Source organism: Balaenoptera ricei, chromosome 9 (assembly GCF_028023285.1).
Source record: "Balaenoptera ricei isolate mBalRic1 chromosome 9, mBalRic1.hap2, whole genome shotgun sequence".
NCBI lineage: Eukaryota > Metazoa > Chordata > Mammalia > Artiodactyla > Balaenopteridae > Balaenoptera > Balaenoptera ricei.
The window spans coordinates 59621931-59649601 of NC_082647.1; the positions used below are offsets into that span (position 1 = coordinate 59621931).

The 27671-nt window shown below is 37.8% G+C and overlaps 2 protein-coding genes across 4 annotated transcripts in view; one reads left to right on the forward strand and one right to left on the reverse strand.

Moving 5' to 3' along the window:
- Positions 1-1371: 1371 nt before the first annotated feature.
- On the reverse strand, positions 1372-26962 carry LOC132371994 (serum paraoxonase/arylesterase 2). Of its 3 annotated transcripts, none has more exons than XM_059933885.1 (9): positions 26802-26962; positions 18693-18763; positions 12041-12096; positions 8395-8560; positions 7732-7822; positions 6081-6281; positions 3415-3496; positions 2565-2693; positions 1372-1991 (listed from the first exon to the last, which is right to left on the reverse strand). In XM_059933885.1, the coding sequence occupies exons 1-9, from the start codon at positions 26873-26875 to the stop codon at positions 1833-1835; spliced, it is 1029 nt and encodes a 342-aa protein (XP_059789868.1). In that variant the 5' UTR covers positions 26876-26962; the 3' UTR covers positions 1372-1832. The 3 variants fall into 3 exon arrangements, with proteins under 3 accessions (XP_059789868.1, XP_059789867.1, XP_059789866.1); XM_059933884.1 differs by having other exon boundaries at positions 7732-7858; XM_059933883.1 differs by lacking the exons at positions 18693-18763; positions 26802-26962 and adding an exon at positions 13474-13551 and having other exon boundaries at positions 7732-7858.
- Positions 26963-26995: 33 nt separating this feature from the next.
- Positions 26996-27671, forward strand: part of ASB4 (ankyrin repeat and SOCS box containing 4) — a 118518-nt gene continuing 117842 nt past the window's right edge. Inside the window, exon 1 of the mRNA XM_059933882.1 lies at positions 26996-27240. The gene's annotated coding sequence lies outside the window, so the exon portion shown is untranslated. The remainder of the gene's footprint in view (positions 27241-27671) is intronic.

Sequence of the window (27671 nt, forward strand, 5' to 3'; positions counted from 1 at the left end):
TTAAACTCAGTGTATGATCCCAGTAAGATCACCATAAATAGGCGCACAATATACTTATGAATCCCTCATGGCCCATAGAGGCCAAAAACCAGAGTTTATTTTTTAAAAACTTTTTTTAATTCTAAGATAAATAATACATGTGCCTATTAACTTTTATTTACTTTTGTCCAAATAAAGTTTCTAACAAATACAAGGGAAAAAAGTCTATCTTATGCCTACTGTATTCTGGTACTTTTTGTGCATGTAGCTTTTTAGATAGGCATTGCTCATAGTCTAAAATCTAAAACATATGCTTCTTGGTTTTGGATCCCTAATGAATAATATTTAATATTGCTTTATTCACCTGTGACTTAATGTTTTCTCCATGAATAATGCAAACAGAGAAAATGATGATTATTTTAGCATGAAATACATCCAATATACATTAGTAACAGACTATTCAAAAATGTAAATAAGAATATAGGCCAAATGGACAGAGGCCAAGATTAAGAATACTTATGCAATTTACATTTAAGTCTTTAAATGATCCATCTAAAAGCAGAACTCAAGTTGATAACTATAAAAACAGAAGAAATTATATATTAGGAAGAAGAGTAAATAACGAGATCGTCATTAGTTCCACGGCAGAAGCATCATGCAGTGGATAATGGTACAGCCTCTGACATCAGAAATAGATTGAGAGCCACCCCTTCCCAGGTGCGACCTGGAACATCTGTGAAATGTTAAGTGATATAATAGCAATATGTACTCCCTCAGGGCTGTAATTAGGATTAAATGAGATAATGAATGTACCATTTTTAATGCATTGTCTTTCACTTTATAAGTAACTGACAAATATTTTGATGATAATGATGCTAAAGATGGGGGAGAGTATGAGAAGTGAAGTGCTTTGATAAGTTACAATGGAAAGAGACACGTGAAAGTCTCTCTTCAGGGTTTAAGATGAATTTACAGGAGGTACAGTAAGTGGAAAGAACGCTTCTCTATGAGGCAGACCCTGATCCTGACATTGCTGGGATTAACCATGTGGGCCTGGATAGCTGACTTCATCTCACCTGATGAAGTTCACGGCTGTGTTCAATAAGGAGGTGGCATGATTGACCTTCCAGCTCCAACCTGTTATCTCCTCTTTGTATGCAAGTTGGGCTCCCATTAAGAAATAGAGCTGATGGAATAATCCATATTAATTGAGAATTCCAGTTGCCATATTTAGTTAATTCTTTGTTTCATTTTATTCAAATAGTTTATTTTTTCAGCTGAGAAAAATTAGTATTGCCATGCCTGCGCATCCCAAGGAAACCCCACAAAGAAGTGGCCACTTTCTCATTCCCCCGCTGAGGATATGCCTTGAGAATTAAGCACAGGCAAAACTTGGATTTTAGTTAGTCTTTAATATAACTCCAACTCTTTAATAGTAAACAAAGATGTAAGTACAAAACATCAAAACGTGTTACCTGTCAGTAGTTCTGAGTCACAGTGGTCACACTGGTGGAGCTGAGGTCACTTACATTTTAAGGAAATATAATCTACCCTGTTTCAGTGGAATTCATGCTCTGGCAGTTGGAAAGCAGGCTTATTTTATGCAAAGTGTATTCACTTTACCGAAAGCAGCTTTCTTCTCTCACCTTTACTTGGCAATTTTAAAAACTGTTCACTTTCCTTTTACGTTAAAAGTGCTATGTGAACTGGAGGGGGGCTTTCATTACTGAAATAAATTTACTATACATGTCATACATTTCTGGGTCAACGTTGCTGGTTAAAGTCCCCCAGAATTAGCAATTCATAGAAAATTGTTAAGAGAAGCTAGCATGCCTGCATAGCAAAAGGACCATTTAGAGCTGACAATACAGGGCTCTGTGGTATAAAGTGCCTATAAGCAGCTTCCTATCATATACCGAGGCCACAGAACTTCCCTGGAGAACAGACCCGTTGTTGGCATAAACTGTAGTCACTGTAGGCTTCTCAGATAGAATATTCTGGATGCGGAGAACCTATTCAGGAGATACAAAGGATTAATATAGAACCACCATCCACCCATGTCACTCAGTCACCAATAATCTTCCACAAAGACACAATGATTAAGAGGACATGCTGTTGAAAATAGCAGTTACCAATTTTTTTAATGTTTAAATTAGTTTGTTAAACCTTCAAAGAAAGTACTTTCTTAAGCCATCTAGTTATTGCATGTCAACACAGGATTGAGTGTTATTATAGTAATTGAGCATTAATAGAAATACTTCCACACTAATGTGCCTACTTTCTCACTACTTCAGCACGAACAAAAGTAGTGACATGTGGAGAGCTGACAATAAGCCAGGTATTTAAAAAATTGCCAGTATACCGCACAAGGAGGGCACATGTCTTTATAAAAAGGTCTTTTGACTAGTTTCCACCGTAATTTAATACATCAAAAGATTACCTTTCTAAAAGTATTTGAACAATGTGAAATTCTGCCAATTATTGGCTTAAAGCAATTACAAAATCAAGCACCACATAAGTTTATTGTATTATTAGTTTAAAAGGACTTGAATAATTAAGGTTGAAAAACTAAAAAATATAAAAACCTCTGATGAGGGAGGATTGTTCGGGTCATAAATGAAGAGCTTCTGGCCATTAGGATGACAGCCTACCAAGATGTCCCCCGAGGAAGGATCAATAGATAAATTATCCACCAGTGTATCCAACTTGAGTACCTTCCAAATGAAAAAATGTCAATATCTAAATGCCATGAGAAACTTGATTAAATAATTTAGGGCTAAACTTTCTTGCCCCTATGCATATGGGGAAATTTCACCCATCTCCTGCTTCCACCCTTTAACACCAATATTGCTTAAAATAAATTTAATACACTGGTTTAGAGTCACTTTTCATTTTTCCTAAAATTAAGAAAGTTGGGGCAATAATCAATCTCTCTAAAAAATGAATTCCTTTCCCCTTAAAAGATGCAAAGTGATCAGTTAGCTCAAGGAATTCATTCAAAGCAAAATAGGAAATTCTTAATCAATCTAAAATATGTGTTGTCAAGCAGGAAGAAAATAATAATGGTGTGGAACCCAATTTCTACCTTCATTTATTATTGAAAGAACTGACAACTTGCATAAATCTTCATTTCAGAATTCATCTATTAGTCTTTTCAATTGTGAAAATTCTTACTGGAATTCATCAGGTGCCATCAGTACTTCATGGAATGGGCTCTAAATCTGATGCAAATATCCCTCCCAACACACTGCTGCATGTAATCAGTCAGTTCTTGTGATTGTGGGAAACAAGAGACTTGGCCAGTTACAGAGAGGAAGCAGTGAAAAACCCAGAATAGCAACACTGGCTATTCTGTTCTAAGTGAGGAATTGTTATAGTATAACTATGTAATTTCAAGATTAATGTCTACTTTAGATATAGAAAGAAATATTTTACCTTCAATTGAGTTAAATTCATATTAGGGTGTTTTTCCAAAACATGAATTTCATGAGCCAAGATATCAGCAACATAGATGTACCTTTGCAGGAAGGACATACTGGTTAGAGCCCCAGGCTAATATAAAGCTTCATTAACACAGTATGACGAATAAGTCTTAATAACCTGCCAAGAAGTTAATCAATGATGGGCCCTCAAGGAATGCTTGATAAAGGTCAGTTTTTATTTAAAAAGTAAGCTTTCAAAATCAATTCAGTGTTACTACAACAATCATGGAATTGTTAAATTATTTTTCAAAAAGTTTGTAAGGAAAAATAATATAGGACATCATTTAAAATATAAAGTCTGTGATATTTTGCCACTGAAAGGACAGTAAAACAAATATTTGGTTTCAAACAAAAAGCTTTTACATTCTACATTATAATTTGATATTTCAAGGGATCATTTACATGTAGAAACATATGGTATAAAACAGAACACATTTTATTAGAATATTAATACTTATTAATATTTAATAAATATTTATTAACATATCGAGAAATGTAAGAGTTAGAAATAAGTATCTATTCAGAACAATCTGTCTATATCTACGGAGGGTGAATTAATGGACTACTTCATGGTAATTTTTCTCATTGAATTGCCTGTTCCATGGCAACTGTTCTATTGAGCAATTATAGTGTGTAAAGCCATGAACTCAGTATTGTGACAGATATAAACATGAAGAAGACACAGCCTTTTCTCCTGAAAAGTTTGTAGTGTGTTGGGGTGATCAGATGGCTTACACACATTAAACAAATAATACAGCATGATTGGTACCATAAGACATATTTCAGGTCTAGAGACTGAAGAAATCTCTAACTCCTAAAAAAACAGAAGGGCTTACAAAGGAAGGGGCATCTGCAGTGGACATGGAAAGAGAGACTGGATTTGAGGATATGAGGACAAAGCATCTTTTAGGCAAAAGAAAACATGTGAACAAAGGCACAGGGGCAAGAATGAGAGAGGCAGTTTTGCAAAATAATGAGTTCTCGTCTAAAGCATAGTAAGTGTGGAAACAGTAGAAGAGGGAGGTTGGAACTAGCTTATTAAAGAAAGTCCAACCCATTAGCCTGCCTTGATTTGATAAGCAACTGGGGTCCACTGAATTTCTGGAATAACAGAGTGGCATGATAACAAATGGTCAGTTCTGTTCAACAATTACTAAGCATGTGCTTTGTGACTGGCTGTGCTCAGTATGAGGATTCAAAGATGAAGCAGACTGAGGTCCCTCTTTTGGAGATCTTGAAAGGGCAGTGGAATATAAAAGACAAAGTTGGCAACAGTGCGAATAATGGAAGTGGACTGAAAACAAGTGGGAAGAAAGTGTAATACTCCAGCCAGAGAGGGTGAGAACCTGAACCAAGCAGGTGTCAATGGGAAGGAAGAGGGGGTGAGGGTCAGGGACAGAAGCACAGATAGAACCAGTGTGACTTGCTCAATGGCTGAATAGGAATGGTGAGAGAGATGGAGTTAAAGTTGGATGCCCTATTGTTATTATTTTTAGCTTGGGTGACTGGAAAGTTTGACTCTCATAACTGAAAGATGAGAGTGGAGGAGAAAAACAGATTTGGTGGGAGAGGTTGGATTGGGTCAGTTATAGACAATTTAAATTAAATGATTCTACATTCATTTTCTGTAATCAACAAGAAAGAAGAACTTGTCATGAAAATAAAGACATTTAGTTGTCACAGAATGCCAGATTTATTTCATGTTATATTTGTAGTAGTTTAAATTGTTCAGTGTGCTAAGGTAGTAAAAGGGAAAGTTAATAAAGACTTTAATATCTTTCCTATAGGTTACAGTTGGACATACAAAAATAGTGAGATAATTTGGGGGGGGCAATTTGGCACTATCTATTAAAGTTAACATTTAAAAGGAGCACCCTTTAAGTGAGTAGTTCTGTTTTGAGGGGTTTGTTCTACAGAAACACTTGCACAAATGTGCAAAGAGGAGGCGCTCATAGCCCCACATTTAGCCAGTACCCAGTGGGCATCTGAACCTATGTCTGTATGACTCCAAAATCTGAAGATTTAACCATTATGCTGTATGTAATTCTCCCTTGGGGGGTTTTTCCTTAAAAATATTTGGATAAGTTTCAGTGGTAAATGAGAAATAAAAAATGGTTTTTATACAGAAAAAAAACCCCCTACATATCCATTTATAGAGAATTGGTTAAATTAGTTTACAATCATCCTGAAAATGGAATAATATGCACCCAATAAAACAATGATTATTTAAAAGGAAAACACCTACCTAATACTTTAATATGTATATATAAATATGAATCCATTTTATAAAAATTTACATTTATAAAATTAAATTCTACAGTGATATATACCAAATTTATATACTGTATATAAATATATATTTATATATTACATGTAAATATATGGTACATATATGTATATATTTTATATAAAACATCTATTTAATAATATATTACATATAATACATGTATTCTATATTATAGTATTATAGTAATATTTGTAAATATTATATATAGTATATTTATCATAGACCAAAAATACCAAGTAAGCTATTTCTACATTAAAAAAAAAGCAAAGTAAAGAATTTGGCCCAGCACCATGACTGAGAAGAAATGAAAATAATTCTATAAGAGACCATACTTTTTATCAGGTGAAATATTGATCCCATTTGCTGAATCAAATCCTTCCGCTACCACTTTAACTTCACTTGGACTGTAGTAAACGACATTTGTCCAGTGTAAGTTCAAATATGTTTCCAAATACTTTAAGAAAGGATCAGAGAAATAGTGGTCATTGGTAGCATAGAAATGTGCTGGTCCAACAGCTATGATATCATTCACACTGGAAGAGAAAAATAACATGTGAGAGAAAATAAAAAGCCAGTTGGTCTCAATAGTAAAGATTAAGTATCCAGAAGGTTTACGTAATATGTGCTTTAAATTTTTGGTGAGAGGGTTCCCAGGAAAAGCTCAGCTAAAATCACATGGCTATAGTCATATGCAATCTACTATAATATCATTCGCTGGAGAACAATTTTTTATGGTACCGGGTAATTTGAAGACAGGTCATTTAGCAATTATGGCAGGTTATTATAAAAGAAAAAAGAACTTGGTGCCAACAGAGTGTGTTTTTTGACAGCAAGAAACGTAGGGTTTAACAACAATACGAAAAGACACAGCTGTCCAGGGTAGAGAGCTCGATGGAGCCTCATTGGCTGGTGAGCTGGTTGGGCTGTCAATAACATTTACCTAGCTTCCATTTTCTCAGTTGCTGGATTTTCCTGAGATCCTTTGCTTAGTTATTAGTCAAACTAAGGTTGACTGTTCAATTTCTACCTGACTCACAAAGCCGACCTGCCGAGAATGAACAGGCACTCAATAAACACTTGCGGAGAGATGAATGATGAAATTGCCATAGTGAAATGCTTCAGGTGAGAGATTTATATGCTAAAAACAATTACATTTTTAAAACCAGTTAGGTAAGGGTGTTATTAAATTTAAATTCCAATTACCCTATGCAAAAATTTCTGAAAGAGCGGCTTTCTCCTTTGTTAAAGGAAAAACAGAGCTACAGGGAAGGTGGGACCCCTCTCTGAAACAACGCCCTAATGCAAAGGCTGCCTGGATGGTACTTATGCTCCTGTTTATTATGAAGTGAATTTTTGGAAGAATGGTTGGCAGTTACACACTTAAGTCCGAGATAGGGAAGTAATAGAAATTAAAAATATTCATCAAGCTCAAACTTAAAAGATGCAGCTGAGCCGGGGAGGGGCACATAATTCTTTTTTAGTCACATTATCAACCAGCTCTATGTTCTTGAAATAGCAGTGACCCACTTCCAATTCTGCAGGGCCATTAGCCCACAGCTACCTTGTGAAAACACTTCTTGTTAGTCCCATACTAGGCATACAAACTCCATATAAAGCAGACTACTCTTCCTTGGCAGGACAGGTATTATTACTATTTGGATGATGAGTCATCTGAAATGGGAGGTGACAGAAGGAAAAATGGTGAGGTTTGTCTTCTGCTCTCAAGATGTCCCTGAAGAGCAAATCCCCGGTAGTCCAGCATTTCCTTATTTCTCGAGGGAGCCCACATAGAAAGAACACTGATATCGATTTTCCCTGCTCTGCAAAGAAACTATATATACACACATACACATATAAGTACATGTATTTGTTTATGTGTATATATATGTGTATTTCAGCTCTTACAAAAGGTGAAAGGACCATCATAGGGAATATCTGAAAATGCTACAGATAAATCAGAGAATGAACAAAAGGACTAATTACCTTGGAAGAAGCTCATGTTTGATTGTTTTTAGATGCAAAAGAGAATTTTCTTCCTCTTCAAATTTAAAAATTTCTACTGTATTCTTGAATTCTGGGTGGTTTACAACAAAGAGATAAACTGTGTTATCTAAAGAATTGAAAGAACAGAGTTAATTTACAAGACATAACCATAGGACCTCTGGGCAGACACTGACATTTAAATACCACGAGCAAGGAAAGGTTGAATGTATAAACTGTTAGCCGACCTAACAGATCATTCTTCTTCCCCGTCTTTCCCATCACTGTCTGTCTGGTGTTATTTCTGATCATTGGTCCCCTGACCTTTAAGGAAGAGTGTTTCCCACTCCATATACAGAATTCATGAATAATCTGTTAATAGTTTAATTCACAAATATAGCTCTTTTTCAATGTAATGATAATAGATATTTGAAAAGGTTATGAAATCTAAACATTCCTTCAGGTGTTAACCGTTAGAAATTTCTAAATGTAGTATAACTTACTGCCAGCTGAAGAGGCAAATGATGGACTTATTTGTATGAAGAATACAGAAGTAATTCACGAGTTAATTGTTCTCTTACTACAGATATGATCCAAATCTATTTTCCACAGTCATTTGCAAACCATTGTAAGTTTTTTTAATGTTGGTAGCTCATCAGCTCTTACCACTGTCTATGAAAGTGCTGATACCATGTGGATTAAATGAAGCCAAATTAAATCCACGGCTGATTCTTAATTCCAGTGCCCTTGGGTTTTCTTCTTTTAGATCCATCATTAGTATTCCTCCAGGCTTATCTGGTGCAAAACTGTGGAGGCCTGGACATTTTAGACCCTTTTTAAAACAGAGGAAAAAGTTAAATATAAAGGCTTAAGTATTTTTATGGACTAAAGTGGCAACTATAAATAAATGATTGAGACTTTGGCTAAAGGTGGTGGCATAAACCTGCAAACACAAAGAGAGCAGAGAGGAAACAATATAAAAAAAATAATAATTGGAAGCTGGGAGGCTGAAAGCTGAACAATAACTGATATTTCTGAGTTGAGGCAGAAGACTAAGGGTTTAGTCTCTTCAGAGGGTAACCAGAAGGTTGGGGGACTGGGAGATAACGCAGATTTGAGGGCGGGGATAAGCCACTATCTGACGCACGTTCATTCTCTCCCCATTGTAACATGAGGTGGGACTTTGTCTCATTTGTTCACTGCTAGACCCCAAGGCCTGGATCAGTGCTTGGCATGTAGTCAGTCTGTCCTTTTCCTACTGATTTCAAATGTTGCTTTTATCATGTACTAGATCCCTGTTTACCTTTGGTCTGTTTGGACTCATGCCTAAATCCTGTGCTAATATGCCACTTTTTAACTACTATAGCTTTATTTATAAGATACAATATGTATATATATATGGCAAGTCCTCACATCCCACACCACATTGCTTTACCTTTCCAAAATAGTCTTAAATATTTCTGCTCATTTATTTTTCTGTTTAAATTTCAGAAATTAAGTTGCTGGTCAAATGGAACCTTATTATTACTGGTAGTAGTAGTAGTAGTACATTTTCTATTTGTTTTTTCCTAGTGCATGGGAAAGCCATTGAGTTTTATATGTTCATTTTGAATACAACCATATCACTCAACTCTCCTACTAGGTCTAAGAGTCTGTTAGCTGAATCTCTTGGACTGTTTAAAAAACAGGTAATCACACTATCTGAAAATAATGTCAGTTTTGTCTTTTTTTCTACCTCATATTTCTTTTTTTTTGTTTTCTTGGGTTATTAAGAACTCTAGTAGATTACTGATGGTTACAGTATTTTAGGGCATTTTCTTCCTTTTCTAAACATTAATGAGAAGGCAGTTAAGGTTGCACCACTAAGAATGGTATTTGCTGTAGGTTTCTGGAAGGTTTCCTTCTACTTCTAGTTTTTTTGGAGCTTTTAATCAGGACTGAGAGTTGAATTTTATGTAATGCTTTTTCAGCACTCACTAAAATAATCGAGGTCTTTTCTCTTTTAAATCTTTCAAGTCATACTTTATGCAAATTTGAAAGAGTGCCAAAAAAACTCACTTTATGCACAAATTGTATTTAATAGAAATTTTCTCCAATTAAAAAAAATCTATCAAAATTCCACAACTTCAAGGCCCAACAAGTAGAATAAACTGCAATTATGCTATTGCTACATGGCAGTGCCAATTCAGTGGTTAATAATCTCTATTCTTTATTAATGTCCCATAAATGATAGGGTTTCAATGCTCAGGAAGCTCTACCAGGGATATAATAACTCTCCATAGTTATTTTAATACTCCCTATCTTTTAATACTCCCTATCATTTTAACCTGTTTTTTCTCTTTTTCAAATTTTATTTTATTTCCACCTGTGGTAAAATATACATAACAGAGAATTTACCATTTTCACTATTTTTAAGTGTACAGTTCAGTAGTGTTAAGTACATTCACACTGTCATTTAAATCTTTTTTCTATTCTATGTCATCTAATTCCTCATTAAGTGTGATGTTAGTTTTGAGATGCCCCTCAAGCCTGTAACTGTGGAATAGGATGGGCTAATTGGCTACAATGCTTGGAAGAATAAACAAATGCCATGATGCAGGAGTTATTCATTTAGAAAGGAGTGCATTCTGGGAAATATTAGAGACAATGCTGGGTAAATTAAAAAACATCAGTAAAATGAGATTGTTTCTAAATTTGAAAAAAAGAAAAGAAAAGAAAAGTCATATAACCAAGGAAGGATAAGAGAAAAACAAGCAGAAGAAATTCTGTTGATTTGGCTACAAGATCATTGTGACTATGTTAAGCCTCTCAGCTAAAATGGCTGTAGATTTATTGTGCTTGGAGACCTCACCCCTCCTAATTCAGATTTATTCCTGTTGGGAGAAAATCTTGAAATAGGTGACTTCTGGATTATGCAAATCTCTGAAAACAGCTTCTTTGCAAAAAAAAAAAAAGCAACTGCCTTCTACTCTACTCTGGATATTTGCATTTTAGTTATGAATAATGTTGACTAGGAGTCTCTGTTTTTTCCTAAGAAAATAAGATATACGTGCAAGCATGTGCTTCTACACAAACCCAGAGTCCTCCTAGAAATATCATTTTACTCATTGTGTGTAGGTAATTAACTAAAACTTTTAAAGCCATAGTTTTAAAATTTAATATTGGGCTGGCCAAAAAGTTCGTTCGGGTTTTCCGTAAGATGCTATGAAAAACCCGAACAAACTTTTTGGCCAACCCATATAAATATCAATGTTTCTGCCAAAGTCTACAGTATTTCTTTTCTCCCTCTGTGGTAAACAACCAGCCACTCACAGCCTTTCATATAAAAACCATCAGGAACCTGAAGAGTGTTCTAACCCTCATTCTCATCTCAGCTGAGTTCTCTCACCTTTCTCATAAGTCTGACAACTATTTTATTAGTGTTGTGACTCTCTTCTGAAGCATCTCCAAGTTTTTCACATCTTTCCTGAGTCTCAGTGCCTGAAAATAATGGCTGCTGAGAGGGAACAGAATAACTACAGGCTGCCTTCAAAGTTGGATACTTCTTTCTCAAGAAAAACTGAATCCATGAAGATGCCAAGGTCCCTCACCTTGGCCCATGCCACGGAGGAGAGAGAGGTGGTCAGGACTTCCTCCTTGGCCCACATATACAATTTTCTAATTAGAATGCATACTGGTGTAGCCTAGCATCACTCAGGCCAATCAATTTTAAAGTCTTTGTAATGTATGCCTGAAAAGGTTGTTATTTTTCAGCTTATAAAAATTAAGGCAAAAGTGAAGGGTATAAATAAGCTCAGTCAATGACATTCCACTTACGTTAGGCTATTTGGGGAAAAAGAAAGAAAGCAAAAGCACTGGCCTTTGTCTAGGAAAGTTGGTATATTGTTTGAAAATAAATAATAACATCAAGAATACTAGTTTCAAATTGAATATCTAATGGAAAGGTAGATGCTGTATTTAAAATAGCATAATGTAGTATCAAACATCCACAATAATGCCCCAAATATCCTTTGTAATAACAAACTTTTAGAACACAGATTGCATTGGAATATTTTAGTGCAAGGCAGTGGGAACATAAAGAGTAATAAATCAATTGGCAAAGACTTTTTCATCCCTACACTCAGAGAAGCTGGAGGAAAATTTCCAAGAGCCTGTTTGACCTGTCTTTTTTTTCAGAAAATCTCCAAGATCCTGTTTGACCTGTCTTTTTTTTTTTGAAAGTGAGGAACTTTAAAAACAAGTTACTGCTCTGAAGGCCTCATCAAACTCCCTTGTACCTCCTCCACTGAGACTGGGGAAGGAAGATACTCACCACACTAAAGAAAGCCAGACCATTGGGAAGTATGTCAATATCTTCAGAGCCGGCTTCTGTTAAGTTCAAGAAATAGATAAATGTCATGTTCGAATTCTGTGACTTGTTAGGTAGAGCTTTGTTTACTTTATCAGTATCTGTATCTTTCGGAATGGTTCCGATTTTTTCTTCCAAGGAACCACTCTCTTTAATAAACGTCAGTCTAAATCCTTTCCTGCAGTGAACTTCTGACTTTAAATGTTAGAGATTTTATGTCTACTCAAATCAAAGTCAAGTAATCACCACATTTCCAGCTATAATACCGAAAAAGTTGACATCTGTACACTCTTATGATAAACATCCAGATGTCTGTACAAAAGTAATTGACATCAGGGGAATATTACTTTCAGAATGAAGGGCTCATCTTCATTTAACCATGCAAATATTCTTGTCCCTTTCTCGGCTCACTCAATCGGAAGCAAACACAGACATTTCTCTCATTAACAGAGATAAAACACCTGGGATTATATAGTCCCTCTTTAAAAAACAATGCCTGCTTGTTCTCATAAGCAAAGAAAGCTTTCTGTTTAATCTTTAAATTTAGGCTTTAAATTACAGAAAAAAAACTAGCAAAAGAAGATTAATGAAAAATACCATGCACCTAAGCCAGGTGAAACTTCTAACAGTGTCTCTGAAACAGGCTACAATGACTATTGATTGTTTATCGATTGTCTGCAGTACACTTCACACAGCACAGAAAATAATTAGACATAAGACCTTGCCAGTGGTCTCACTGTGTAAATTCCACAGACAGATAATAGACCCAAACACAAGAAAAGAGGAATAAAAATGGCTTAGATTAAGCCAAATCATGACACATTCTTTGAGTCCACAAAATCCAACCTTCCACTTTAAGCCCTCTCCAAAGGATTCCTCCACGATTATTTCTAGGTTGTCAAAAACAAACAGCATCTATCCAGCTATATGGATTTTGATTCCTGAGTTTGCATTTGGCTGGCCGCCTCCAGTGTTGCTGGCTCCACCATAGTGGAGAAAAGCAAAAAAAAAAAAAAAAGCCAAAAACTTCACTTCATAAAGATGACCCATATGCCTGCTTCTCAGAAAGAAGAGAGATATAAGTTTAAGCACTGTATGCTTGAGTTCTTAACCTGCGGTCTGTGGACCCCTAAGTAACCACATATGGGTTTCAAAGAGTTTATGAACCCTCTGAAATTCTATGCAATGCAGAATGTCTTGTGTATGTACAGATAAGACATTTTCTGTGAAAAAGGTTCTTGGCTTTCAGAAGATTCAAAAAAAGGGTCTGTGATACCTCCCAAAAGTTAAAAACCTCTAGATTCTAGTCCCATGGTGTTTCTCAACTGATAAAGAGCAAGGACCAAGGAACACTTCACCATGTATACATACACAAACACACAAACACACACACACACCTGCACACAGAATTCTAGTCCAAGTTCTGCTTTCTAGATCCATGAGTAGGAGCTCAGTTAATTAAAATTTGTTGTTCCTGAAAAATTATTTAAGACAATTTAATTTCAACGTGCGCATGCTTACACACATAGACAAAGAAAAGATATGTAGAAAAAAACTAAATGTTTTTTTGGGTGGTGGGATTATGAGTGATTTTCATTTTCTTCTTTATACTTTTCTTTGTTTTAAAAATTTCTACAAATAATCATATTCTTTTAATAAACAAGAAAAGAACAATGTTTTTTAAAAGATATATTCACGTCAACCACATTGCTGCTTCTTTCTGTTTAATCCCGTTGCCTAATTCCAAGGAAAAAAAGTCATATCTGTAGCTTTCTTTAGAATATTTTCCAGATCTACTCCCCGATCTTTATTTCTATAGCCGTTATGACAGTAGGCTTTTATCATCTCATAACACCTAATTTTTTCTCCTCTAATTCAATAATAGAAATAGTAGTAGTGTGAGTAGTAACAGTAATAACTACTAACACATATTAAGTGTTTACCAAGTACCAGACTCCTTATAAGTACTTTACATATGTTAATTCATTTAATTTTTGTAACTCTAAGAAGCAATATTATTATCTCCTATTTTAGAGTAGAGAATATGGAGCCGTTGAAAGGTTAAGTAAATTGTTCAAGGTCACAAACTGGGAAGCTGGGATTCAAGTCTTTTGTTCTAACTTAAAAGTGCATAGAAAAAATACAACCTAGCATTTAATGAAATTTCTCTGTCAGAACCATCCCCTGGTTCCTCTCTGAAGACACTTTACTTTGTAAATCCAACTGTGCTCAATTACATATGTTGGCTTTTCTCCCAAAATGTTTGCTTCCATGCCTTTCACCAGGATCTTCATCAATTCATATCCTGTACTTTTCTTTCAAACACTCTTTCTCTGGAAAGTCTTCTAACTTAGCATATCTGATTTTGATCCCTTCTTATTCCTTTAGCAATTATCTGTCTGTGTCAGAGATGGCCAACTGCTCCCCAGTATCCATACTCCCCTTCTTTCTTTTCAGCTACAGGTACACGGCAACATGGCTACAGACATCTTCTACCCCTTCTTGCTGATAGAGGTGGCCATTTATCTGAGTTCAGGTTAATGGGACATGAGAGTACAAGGTAAACTACTTGCAACTACTGGGTAAAATAAAGTAAAAAGATCCATGTAAATTTTCTTTCTACCTCTTCCTGCTGGGAGATGGCAACAACTGGAGTTCTAGTCTTGTGCCAAGATGGAAGTGATATGTTGAAGATAGCTGTGTTGCTTCATCAGCCTTTGTCCCAGAATGACCACATGGAGTGGAGTCATCTAATCACCCTAGGTCATTTGCTTATCTTTGGACTGTCACATAAAAGAGAATCAATTTCTCTTTTCTCTAAGTTACTTACTGTAACTTTATAACAGCAAATCAGCCGTTGCCATACCCAACAGATTATCCAAAATGTAATGTAGCCTATTATTTTCCACTTTTTTGGTTCATTAATCAGATGTGTGTATTAATCACTCTGGGAGAAAATACTATATTGGGAAAAAAAATTGCAAAAGTTACTTAACCTCTCTGAGCCTTAGGTCCTTATCTGCTATAAAAAGAAAAAATATGTCTATATCTCACATAGTGGGTTTTTCTGTTTTCCTTTTCATAGGTAGATTGTAAAGTACTTGACGACAAGGGCTACAAACTTTAATGCTTTTTTAAAAAAAACTCTCAAGCAGCAGTTATTATAAAGATCTTGACTGCCAAGTGTAGAAAATCATCTATTAACTCAAGAGAAATAATCCATTCAAAATTTTGTTTTAGTCCAGGACTCTGAATGCCAGCATTTTCAAAGACATTTTAAAATGTTTTAAACTTTTAAGCCTCAAATAGAGTTAAATAGCTCTTTAATTATAATTTTTATTATTTAGATGTCGATATTATACCAAATGTTAGCTTCTGTCTGTTAGATACACTGGAAAGGAATACAAAAAAATAGAATAAATAGTGAGCTTACTTTCTGACCCCCTGAAGGCACACATCCTGTATGATATGTGGTAGTGATTATTACTTATTAAAACAGAAAGACATGAGATGATATGATATGTATAAAGCACCTAAGAATTGCAAAGAGTTCATTTCTAGTCATGGTGAATGTAGCCTTATTTTATGTGTGTGTGTGTGTGTGTGTGTGTGTTTGTCTTGATGGGGACTGGGGGGACAGGGGATGTAGTCTTACCTCTTGGAGGGATTAGTTGGCCTCAAATGCATGGCTGCTACTGTTTCCAAAGTGGAAACTAAAAAAGAGAACCCCTCTACTCCTGCTGCCTACCAAGAGACATTGCTTTTGCCTGTGGGAAAGTATGCCCTGTTATTCCTTTGTAGTCAAAGACCACTGAATAAGCAACTGTTGTTAAAAACGTATAACCACAAGCTATTATTAACCATTATGCATCACTGACATAGCATTCAACAAATGTTCATATAGTGTATGCTAACCGCAGAGCAGAAGCAAAGAAGGAGGGGGAGAAAAAGCACAGTTCTAATTAGATCTAAAAATGTATCCCAAACGTGCTTCTAATCACTCATCGTCTTCGCTCTGTTGCCTTTTGAAGTGCCTCAGAGGCATTAAACACTTCACAAGAGGGGCCATAGGTGACATATTTCCTCATTCTTCCCAATTCCAGACAGCAGCTCACACACATCACAACATAAAGGTCACAAACACAGACAGATGCCTGTTTAGAATACAAATGTTGTTGGACTTGTTTTTCTCTGAGGAGCCCTCCATTCCAGTGAGTTGTAGCAGCAATACACTTGGCAGTTTGTCCAGTAATGTATCTGGCTGTGCCCTGTTGTCTACTCTGAGACTTGAATTTGCAGAAGGTGGGCTTCACAGGGCCAAGGGCTGTTTAATAATTTGACATTTATTAACTCCGTAGCAAAAGTAACCTCCGAGATCACTGACTCAACCTCCCAACCTGTACAACGTCCCTCCCAGACGCCATCTGGCTTTTGCTTAGTGACCAGTTCCAAGGGGGCTCTTCGTGATTGCGGCCAGAAGGCAGGATGCAGTTGCTGGGTTTTTTGGGACTCCAGACAACCTTAATTCTAGGACAGTCTGCATTATCCAGCACAGACCTTTTCAATCTGGACAATCTGGTATTCGACACTGAGTTTGTATCCTCCTGCTAAGTGTTTGGGCAATAAACAAAGAGGGGAAACCCCAGGAGAAAGAAGTCAAGGAGTCCTGTGAAGGCAGATAGGACCGGGAAAAAGTACAAAAGTAGCAATGGGAAAAGGGGACAAGAGCACAGAGGAAACAGATGTGTACAGGAGGAGCAGGGAGCAGAAAGAAGCTCTGAAGTAGAAAAGGCGTCTCTGAAAACAAATAGTTTCCATGAAATGGAAGCCTTCTTTGTGTGATCCAGAAAAGGCTCACTACTTTGTTTTTGATAAAAGAGCATTATGAATCCTGTCTGGAGTGAATGTGGTTATAAACATGGGGTACTGTGTTTATTAGTGTTGCCAACTTGAGAGCAATTTAGCAAAGACTATCAAAACTTTAAACATATGTGCTAACTGAACAATAATCCAGCTATTAAACATTTATCCTTCAGATAAACAAATGCAAGAGCTATATGTACAATGAAGTTCACTGACTTGCTTGTAGTTGCAAAAAACTATAACCACTCAAATGTGCATTAAGGAACTGGGTAAATAATCATGGTACATGCAAATATTAAAAAGAATGAGGTAGATCTACATATGCTGATGTGGAAATCTGTTCACACTGTGTTCAGAATAAAGCAAGTTACAGAATATAATCTTATACTAAGATGCCATTTGTGAAAACAATAGGTATAAATGTATATGCATATATTTGTTTGCATTTGCACTGGAAATACCAGAAAGGATAAAACAGAAACTCTATCTCTGAGGTTATTTTTGTGGGAGGTGGAGATTTTTATTTATTTATTTATTTATATTTTATTGAAGTATAGTTGATTTACAATGTTGTGTTAGTTTCAGGTGTACAGCATAGTGATTCAGTTATATATATGTTCTTTTCCAGATTCTTTTCCATTATACGTTATTACAAAATATTGACTATAGTTCCCTGTGCTATACAGTAGGACCTTGTTGTTTATTTTTTAAAAATTTAATTTAATTAATTTATTTATTTTTGGCTGTATTGGGTCTTCATTGCTGCGCACGGGCTTTCTCTAGTTGTGGCGAGCAGGGGCTACTCTTCATTGCAGTGTGCAGGCTTCTCATTGTCGTGGCTTCTCTTATTGCGGAGCATGGGCTCTAGATGTGCAGGCTTCAGTAGTTGTGGCTCGCAGGCTCTAGAGCGCAGGCTCAATTGTTGTGACGCATGGGCTTAGTTGTTCCGTGGCATGTGGGATCTTCCTGGACCAGGGCTGTAACCTGTGTCCCCTGCATTGGCAGGTGTATTCTTAACCACTGCGCCACCAGGGAAGTCCCTATCTATTTTATATATAGTAGTGTGTATATGTTAATCCCCAACTCCTAATTTATCCCTCCCCACCTTTCCCCTTTGGTAACCATAAGTTTGTTTTCTATATCTGTGGGTCTATTTGTTTTGTACATAAGTTCACTTGTATAACTTTTTTAGATTCCACATATAAGTGATATCATATTATATTTGTCTTTCTCTGTCTGGCTTACTTCACTTAGTATGATAATCTCTAGGTCCATCCATGTTGCTGTAAATGGCATTATTTCATTCTTTTTCATGGCTCAGTAATATCTGTGGGGGGTGGAGATTTTGTTGGGAGATTTTTATTTTCTACTTTATAACTTCTCTTCCTTCTGACTTACCTTCACCAGCTGACTCCTGGGCTAATGGTACACAGAATTCAGTGGCCACACATAATCCAGACTTGACAAAACTACAGACTTGACAAAATGAGTTCAGCAAAGTCACTAAACAAGCAAGAAGTCTAAAACAAACATAGGATTGTACAAATAATTAATAAATCACAGTGAGAGTAAGAGAGAAGAAGAAATACAGGGTGCATTAGATCAAAAGAGATTGACTAAAAAGGTTTTTGCTGATCTAATGTGACTTTTCCTCTGATAAACAGTAATTATGTGCCAAAATACTGTTAATGAGTTTTCTAGTGTTGTGGGCCAAGGAATGTAAGCTGTGTAACAAGCATTTTCTCAGACTTACCGATTCCTTTAATCAGGTGGCAGTTTGGAAGGTCTACGGATTCTACTTCTCGGGAGGCTTTAAGTCGATTCCTGTTAAAAAAAAAATCTATCTGTTTACATATTCCCTGCTTTGTAGCAGAAAGGGTTTAAAGAGGCTTACAGCAATACATAAAACACAGCATAAATCTAAAGCAGATAAAAGAGAAGATAGAAAACAAGGGTAGGAACATAAAATAGCACCAGAAATGAAGTTAAAATAAAAATGCATATCACAAAGTTCTATATGTGAACATGGGTCGTAAAAGGAAGCCAATAATTCAACAAATGCAACTTGGACTGCAAGTTCCTATGCAAATGTAAACACGGCACCAGGTCCCATTTCTCACAGCTCTTGTGTTGTGGGAAGAGCTTCAGATGTAGAACCAGAAGCCCTGTCTTCCTTCTGAGGACCCAGAGGGGCTATAAAATGCCCAGGCCCTCTGCAAAATGACACAGTGACTGAAAGCAGGCCAAGAGAAAATGGCATTGTTCAGAGCCTGGCTCACAGAAGACACCTCATAAATAGTTATTAAGAAACAAGTGGAGAAAGTCCCATCCCCATGACAGTTTATTGGAGTGAGAAGGTTGGAGAGCACCAACTACTCTAGCCAAACTACTTGCTGTTGTAATTTCATAAAAACGGAAGTGAAGAAATAATGAGAAAATGTTGAATTCTAATAAAGCATCTTCCCTCCTCCTTCCCACCCTGGAGTACAGGTCCACCAAGCAGGGTGGGCAAACACATCTGGGCTCTATTGTTTGAAGGCTTTCCCTCCTCTCACTGTCTCACCTTCTCTTTCTGTTCTCCACATCCACAAAGAATGACAAGCGTGCCTGCAGAGTAGTTTATTACATGTTTCAAAGTGGTTCACACGTACCACACGTTTAAGAGACAACATGACAATTTGCCAGTTGTCTCTCTCCTATTCATATCCTTGCCACCTTTGGACTTCTAGACACCGAATATGGGGAAGGCTGCTGGTTTCTTGGCGAGATGGAAGAAGCCGAGGCCTGGACAACCCAGAATTACCAACGGGTGGTGGCAACTATATATTTTGTCAATTCATATATATATATATCCATATATATATGAAAGTTTCCAATTAAACTGTTAATCAGTATGTATTCAGAATCATATAACTCAAATACTGTTAAACTTCTTGAAACAACATAGCAATAAAGCAATAAAATAAAAATAAATGAATAAAATAAAGATATAAAATATATTAATGTAATAGAAAAAATAAAGAAAATAACATATAAAGAATTTAAATAAAGCAGTAAAAAAAAAAATACAAAAAAATCTCAAGTCTACGAGTCCCAGCAGTGATTTAAAGGGGAAAACAAGTACATTTAGCCTAACATAAGTAGTAGCAGTAATACTAGTGAGGAGGAGGATGCTGCTGATAATCATGGGTGGTAAAAGGAAATCAATAATAAGAAAGGCCAACATGGGGCTTCCCTGGTGGCGCAGTGGTTGAGAATCTGCCTGCTAATGCAGGGGACATGGGTTCGAGCCCTGGTCTGGGAAGATCCCACATGCCACGGAGCAACTAGGCCCGTGAGCCACAACTACTGAGCCTACGCGTCTGGAGCCTGTGCTCCGCAACAAGAGAGGCCATGATAGTGAGAGGCCCGCGCACCATGATGAAGAGTGGCCCCCGCTCGCCACAACTGGAGAAAGCCCTCGCATAGAAACGAAGACCCAACACACCCCAAAATAAATAAATAAATAAATTAATTAATTAAAAAAAAAAATAAGGGCCAACATGTATTGAGCCTACCACTGTTCTATGTGATTTCCCTGAATGAATTCATTTAATTCTTAAAACAACCCGAAGAAGTAGGTACCATTATCCCTATTTTAGAGATGAGGAAAATGACTTCCTTGAAGTTCAGCACCCAGCCAGGAAGTTCCACCCAGAGGCTCTAATCTGCTGTTGTATTTTTCTCAGAAAGGGGTGAAGAGACCACGTTTCTGTCATAGCAGCAAGACTGCATGACCTTCGGCAGGTCAATTCATCTCTGCAGGCCTTAGTCTTCTTTACGTATAAAAATAAGGATGAGACTAAACGACCTCCAAGGTTTATTGACATTGTGTGATTCCAGAAACAGATGTAAATTTAAGTCAGTAGGTCACAGCTGAAGTTTCATCAAGTTTCTGTATCATGTGTTGGTTTGGGTGTCAATTTTATACAACTTACTTTTATGCCCATTTGACTAAACAAAGATAGGGGTAATGTTGATTACCATCTACCTTTCTCAAAAAATTCTATGGATAAAATAAAATTCATATGTGTTTGGACACTTTGGTGTGGGGTATTTTTCAGAGTCAACTTAGGTTTGCATCAATGACTGATGATTACACTTTGTTAACAGGGCGATCTTCATCAGCTAGTTTAGTTGTACAATATCATCTCTAGATATGCAGACTGCCCGCTATTAAAACTGAAGAGTAACACAAGGACTGTTACTAGTTAATCAAGTCATTTTTTCTTGTGTTTCCTTTATGATTAAAGAGAGAGGATTTTGCTTCCATCCTTTGTGGCCCATCAAGACTTTCAAAGACTTTCAGTAGAAAACTGCTAGGCTTTTTGCCTGGCAGAACTATCAGTTCCCTACTCATTAGTGGACTTCTGTACTCCAGAGTGGCAGACCCTATCAGCTAACAAACCTAAAGCCATTCACACCCCTTTCTTCCTTGCTCTTTTCCACTGCAGAAGCGGGCAAGCCAAATATTTGCTTCCAGCCTCCTTTGTACTTAGAGGTAATCATATGACCCAGGCTTTTGGGAAAGATAAATTTATTACTGGTAGAAAAGGCAGACACAAGAAGAGAGCTAACTGGCAACACTCCTCCCTTCTTCATGATTTGACCATATATGTGGTACTTGGGACTACAGCAATCATTCAGCATCCTTAACACAAGTATGAGGACACAGAGCCAACAGTGGAGGATCAAAGAAGAAAAATATCAGAACCTAGTTCCTTGATGTGATCACTGACTCAATGGACAAGCTCTAGGATGAATGACTCACAGAGTTTGTATCATGTGAGAAAAGCAAGCTTCGATATGTATAAGCTACCATTAATTTGATGTATGCTACTTGCAGCTGAAAGCACTCCTAAATGATAACAGATTTAAGAAGTTTGGAGAATATACAAGAGAAAGCTAGACAAACTCTTTGGACTAGCAGATCAATAAGCCTACACATATTAATGCCAAAAACAGATAAATAAATAAGTGGTACAAACACAAATAAGTCATATTTTTGCAGCAGCCTATTTGCTCCCTAACACTTTATGTCCACAGCATGCTTATGAACGTACTAGATCAGAGATGGTGTGGCAGTTGCCACTCTGTTGTCAAGCAGACATTGCTAATCAATTACAGCACTCTTTCTCTTTAACTCAGAGCCAGCTTAGACACAATGTTCCAGGCCACCACTACTAGTCTATTAAAATGGACACTCTAGATGAAAGCTATTTGCTTTCTTTGTTCTAGGTTCCTTTTGTTTTTCTCACTTTCCTTTTCCTTTTCATTAGAATTTGGTTATTTTCTTTTTAGTTACGAGTATATGATAGGTATAATACAGGAAAGAATGCATACTGCCTTCCTTCATCTGAGCCAGAAATCATTCCTCCAATGACCCCCATCAGAAACATGTACATCATGATTAATCTGGGGTCCAGTGACCCTCACAGAGTCCATGGGTAAAATTCAGGGGTTTCTGAATTCTAATGGGGGGAAAAAACACATCTTTCGTTAAACCTCTGACTGAAACTGAGTATTTCTTTTGATGATGAGTGTAGGCAACAAACCACTGAGCTTTCTACTAGCAGTACCTGTGACTCTGTCACTAACAGAAATTACAGACATTGTTTCATCACATTTTAGTTGTTGTAGAGATCTCAAAATACCATTTATATTCATCTCTGCTTCACAGTATCTACTGTTAGGTATTCAACTACTTCTAGATCTACTTAAGGCTTTAATAAAGAAGGCCATGTTATTATATCCTACATTAGATCTTTTAAATAGTTTGGCAATAGAATTTAATATTTAAATTAGTATTAACTTAGATAGTATTTCAGTTTGGTTTGTAATCCTATGTATTTTATTTTATGCATTTAGAAACATGATGCTGAGAAGGAGTCAAGGCTTCACCAGACTACCAAAGGGATCTATGGCACAAAAAAATCTAAGAACCCCTGCTCCAATGTCATTGTCATCATAGGTAACTTTATTGAGCACTTACTACATGTCTGACATTGTTCTAGCACTTTACAAGAATGAACTCATTTATTTTTTACAGCCCCTATATGGAGCATATAGTACTATTATCCCCATCCTACAGATTAGGACACTGAGGCACAGAAAGGTGAAATAAAAGCCAAGGTCTCATGTAAATAGTGGAGAATTCAGGCGACCTGGCTACAAAGCATGAACCCTTAACCAACAGTCATTACCATGAAATGAATCTCTATTTCCTTCACTCAGGAAAAGGCATTACCCATCCAAAGTGGAATGGGTCACGGGCGGTTACTGATTATCTTGCCTCATCGCGTGGTAACAGTAAGGATGCACCAGTTTGGTGTGCCAATGTGCTTTGAGCAAACTGGGAACACAGTGTTACTACCAGGTTTGTTCCATTATCTCACTGCCTTTGAATTTACAAACCACTGATGGGGCTTTATCTTTTATGTACAGACTTAAATTCAGACAAACAGGGGCTTTATCTTTCACAAACAGGCTTGTAAAACCCCTTGGAATTCACCCCTTGGTCCCCTGTAATGCTCTTACTTAATTAAGAATTTGTGCTTAGACTTGTAAAGCTGGGGAAAGTTTGCTCCAGTGGCAGAGAAGAGAGGAGGCCGTGGTGGAGCTGGGACAAACTGCATTTGGAATCAGAAGACCTGGCTTAGAGCACAGGTTTGGCACTAACTTCTGAACTAACTAGTCAGCCTCTCCAAGCCTCAGTTAATATTATGTATAATATAGGAAGGAAGACGTATATGAAGACTGGAAGAAGGCAGGAAGGTAAAAGGGCTTTCTTTCCAAATGTCAGTAAATGTATGTTTTAGTTTAATATAATGAACTGCTGACACTTTCAACACAAAGACCAGCACACAGTAGTCACACAGTAAATAAGGAGGATGGTGGTTGAAAAAAAGTCTGCCCCTTCAGAAGTGTTCAAAAGCTGACTGGATAGCTACTTGGTGGAGCTGTCATAAAAGGTGTCAAGCAACAAGCAAAAAATTCAGATGCTTGTATTTGGAGTTCCTGCTCAGGCACAGGTCTCTGATGTATTCAAGTCTCATGATTCATTCAAGGGTGTGTGCTTTGCAACAGGGAGCACTGGCCTGGGGATATGTGTGTATTTCTACTTTTTCCTTTATTGCTCCACGAGGGAGGAGTGGGAAAGTTGGGTATGACATGCCATCCTCCCCTGGGAACCTTAGCCAGTTATAGTTCAGAAGAAAAGAGACAACCTTGATGCCATTTATCCATGCAGGACATACTTATACTAAAAAATCATTCACTGCTTATCTGAAATCCAAGTTGAAATTTAAGTGGGCACCCTGGGGGGAGAGAAATAACCTGAGTGCCAAAGTGCCATCTCTAAAAATAGAATAATGAAATAGAAGGCAGCAGATGAGAGAAAAAAACAAACCAAAACCCTGTTTTTGAAGAGCCTTTCTTTATGTGGAGGTGGGAACATGCTGCTTTTCAAAATACTCTAAGGGTCTGAAAGGAGAAATATTATGTTTAAGCACTCCACCAAACTTTGTAAATAGCAGGCACTTGATATTCTGCACTCATAGGGTTGCCAGATAAAATGCAAGATGCCCAGTTAAATTTGGATTTCAGATAAATAATGAATACTATTTTAGTCTAATTACGTCCCAAATATTGCATGGGATATGCATATACTAAAAAATGATTTGTTGTTTATCTGACATACAAATTTATCTGGGTATCCTACATTTTTATTTGCTAGATCTAGCTACCCATCATTCACCCCAACATTCTCACATCAGCCAGTATAAGGCTTCAACTGTCCAATGAGGTTACAACTCTATGAAGTCACTGCTCAATAAAGTTTATTATATAGTCAAGTCTTTATAAAGAAAAGATGCATTCAAATTTAAATGATCTATCAGGTGCGTTCTATGTAAATAAGGTTTATTTACTTTTTCTTAGGTTTGCATCTACATTTATCATTTAAAGGGACTTAAATTTAAAACCTTAAGATTAGTAAGAAGAAAAAATTGACTGCTAATTGAGAAAACTTCAACTTATGGAAACACTGGTGGTTTGAACTTTAGGGATAATTTAATGAGCTTGAGAACTTTAGTGGTCCTGCCTTTGAAACCAAGAGCTGGACAGATCATACAAAATCACCCAACTCAATAACGTTCTGCAGAGCAGGATGGTCACTTATATAACACGAAAATTAAGCTCAACATGTCCATTTCTTACCAGTGAATGTTCTTCCTCCAACTCTGATGCTTCCTGTTACATAAACACTGTTCCTCCTCCTGGCATCCCTTTATGAGCAGATGAAGCTGCAGCTAAGACAGCAGAGCTGGAAACTCTAGTATCACCTTGGCCTTACCCCTCATCCCTGGGGTTCCAGAGTTTGGGCCAAACTACTGCAAGACTTTAACTAGTTTCCCCAGGTCTATTTGCTCTCTATTCTGGTACTTGTCAAGTCTAACTGCATGTTAGCATTATCAGGAGAATTTTTTAAAATAAAAAATACTCATGCCTGGGCCCCACCCAGAGCAACAGAATTGGAACTGCTGGGGGTGCAGACCAGACAGCAGGCCTCCAGGAGATCCTAAGGCTCAGCCAGGACTGAGAACCACTGCTCTACTCCAATCCACCCTCCCAGGTCATCTCTTCACAGCCCACTGGTTATGCTTTAGATGGTTTAAACAGGTTCCTGTTTAAAAAAATAAAACACATACAACAAACATTGATAGTTCCCCTTTGCCTACCTATGCAGGCCCCAATTTTTCAACGTAGGTTTAACCATCTCAAAACCCTACTCCTACTGTTCTCATCCCTTAACTTTATGCTCCGCTCAAATCTAAACTTCCCCCGCCATTCCCTTTCTTCACGCTGCACTCTCCATCTGGGACTGCCTCCTTCATCCCCACTTGTGTTTCACCCATCCCTCAAGGCTAGTGTCAGATGTCTCTTCCTCCCGAACTCCACCTTCAGGAGTTGTAACTTCTCCTCCTTAAGCCAACAGGGAGTGGTTTGTACCTGTCCTGAACATCCTAATTTATCTATTTGTTTTATTTCTCTCCTTCCCTTTAATAGGGTAAACTTTTTAAAGGTAAGGATGGTGCCTTACTCTATTACAGGAGGCTAAGAGTGCACAGCGTACAGAGAAGGTGCTCAGCATTTCTGGAATTCTTTGGCGTGAGGCTTACATAATTTGAGTTGATAATTTAGAGACTATGAGGACGTCTGATCACCCACGTTTTTTCCTTCTAACTAAAACATGAGATGGACTAGGCATGTCCTGTTTGGCATTCTGGCTTCAGTGTTCCCAGACGAAGAGATAAATAAGGAAGTGATGTAAGAACAGTAGCTGAATATCTCAAGTATCTTTGATCAACCGTGCCAAGATTAGAGAGCAGAGGAAGAGTTTCTCAAACTCTGCAGGGGAGAGATGGAGAACAACTTTATTAAAGACGGGGGCTGGTTTGGGCAACAAAGAGAAGCAGCACCAATGACCTGAAATAAATCTTTATAATTAAAGTTTCAGTGCATGAGTAATAGTTTTGTTTTCAAGTTAAAGTACGCCCCTGGGTAAACCGCAAAGCACTCGGTTGTCAATTTAGGTAAGAGAGAACTGGGTGCGCAGCAAAGGCTTACAAACTCGCTATGAAGTCTCGCGATTCGGCCCAAACTGTGCCGGGTTTTGCTGGCGGCTGGGGGTTGGGGTGGAGGAGCTCCGCCGGCCGAGGAGCAGAGTGATGCAGAGTTCCTCCGCGGCTGCCGGCTCTAGGGTCCCCGCTCGCCCGCATCCCCGGCCACCCCGAGCCTGGGGACCCGAGAGGCCCCCACCTACCTGAGCGCCAGGAGCCTCTCGCCCAGGAGCGCCAGCGCTATACCCAGCAAGCTCAGAGCCAGCAGCCGTCCCATGGCGCGGAAGCCGCGCCGCCTCGCTCGGCCGGGCCCGGGAGCACTGTGGGCGGCGCCCGCGGTCCGGCTCCTGCGCGCGGGCCGCGCTCCGCCCCGAGGCCGGCGAGCCGGGTTCCTGCTCACAGGCCGCGGCGGCTCCGCCCTCGGCGCGGCCCTTGGCCTTTGTCACCGCAAACCTGCCACTTGAGACACCTTCCCGGCAGTGGGAACCGTCCTCTCCCGCCCCTGGTTAGGCCAAGGGCGGGACACTTTCAATTCCTTCACCTCCTTTCACTAACAGACAACCCCACGGGAATCTCAAGCAGGCTGCAGGCCTTTCTCAGTTCTCGATTAATCTTCAAAGACATTCCTTCCGTCCTAGTCCGGTAAGAAACTTCTGGAGGACAGTTTTAAAGATTTTTTTTTTTTTTTTTAATTACAGGAAAAGATACTGGGCCATGTCTTGTAAATACGTCATGTTGGAATCACTACTTTTTAGAACAGGATGTAGATGGGAGGAAGGAAACATTCTATTTCTAAGTAATGCTTCATCTAGACTAGAGACCTCAAAACCTGGACACTATTTTATTTATTATATTTTATTATTTTTTTTTGTCAGTGCCCTGCGGCACGCGGAATCCCGACCGGGGATTGAACCCATGCCTCCTGCATTGGGAGCATCAGGGAAGTTCACCTGGACACTATCTTTGCTCTAAACTCAGTTTATGGGAAAAAGACAAAAAAAAAAAAAAAAAAAAAAAACCCAAAAAACCCCCATTTTAAAATTTAACAATCATAACGTGAATAAAGAAAGAAA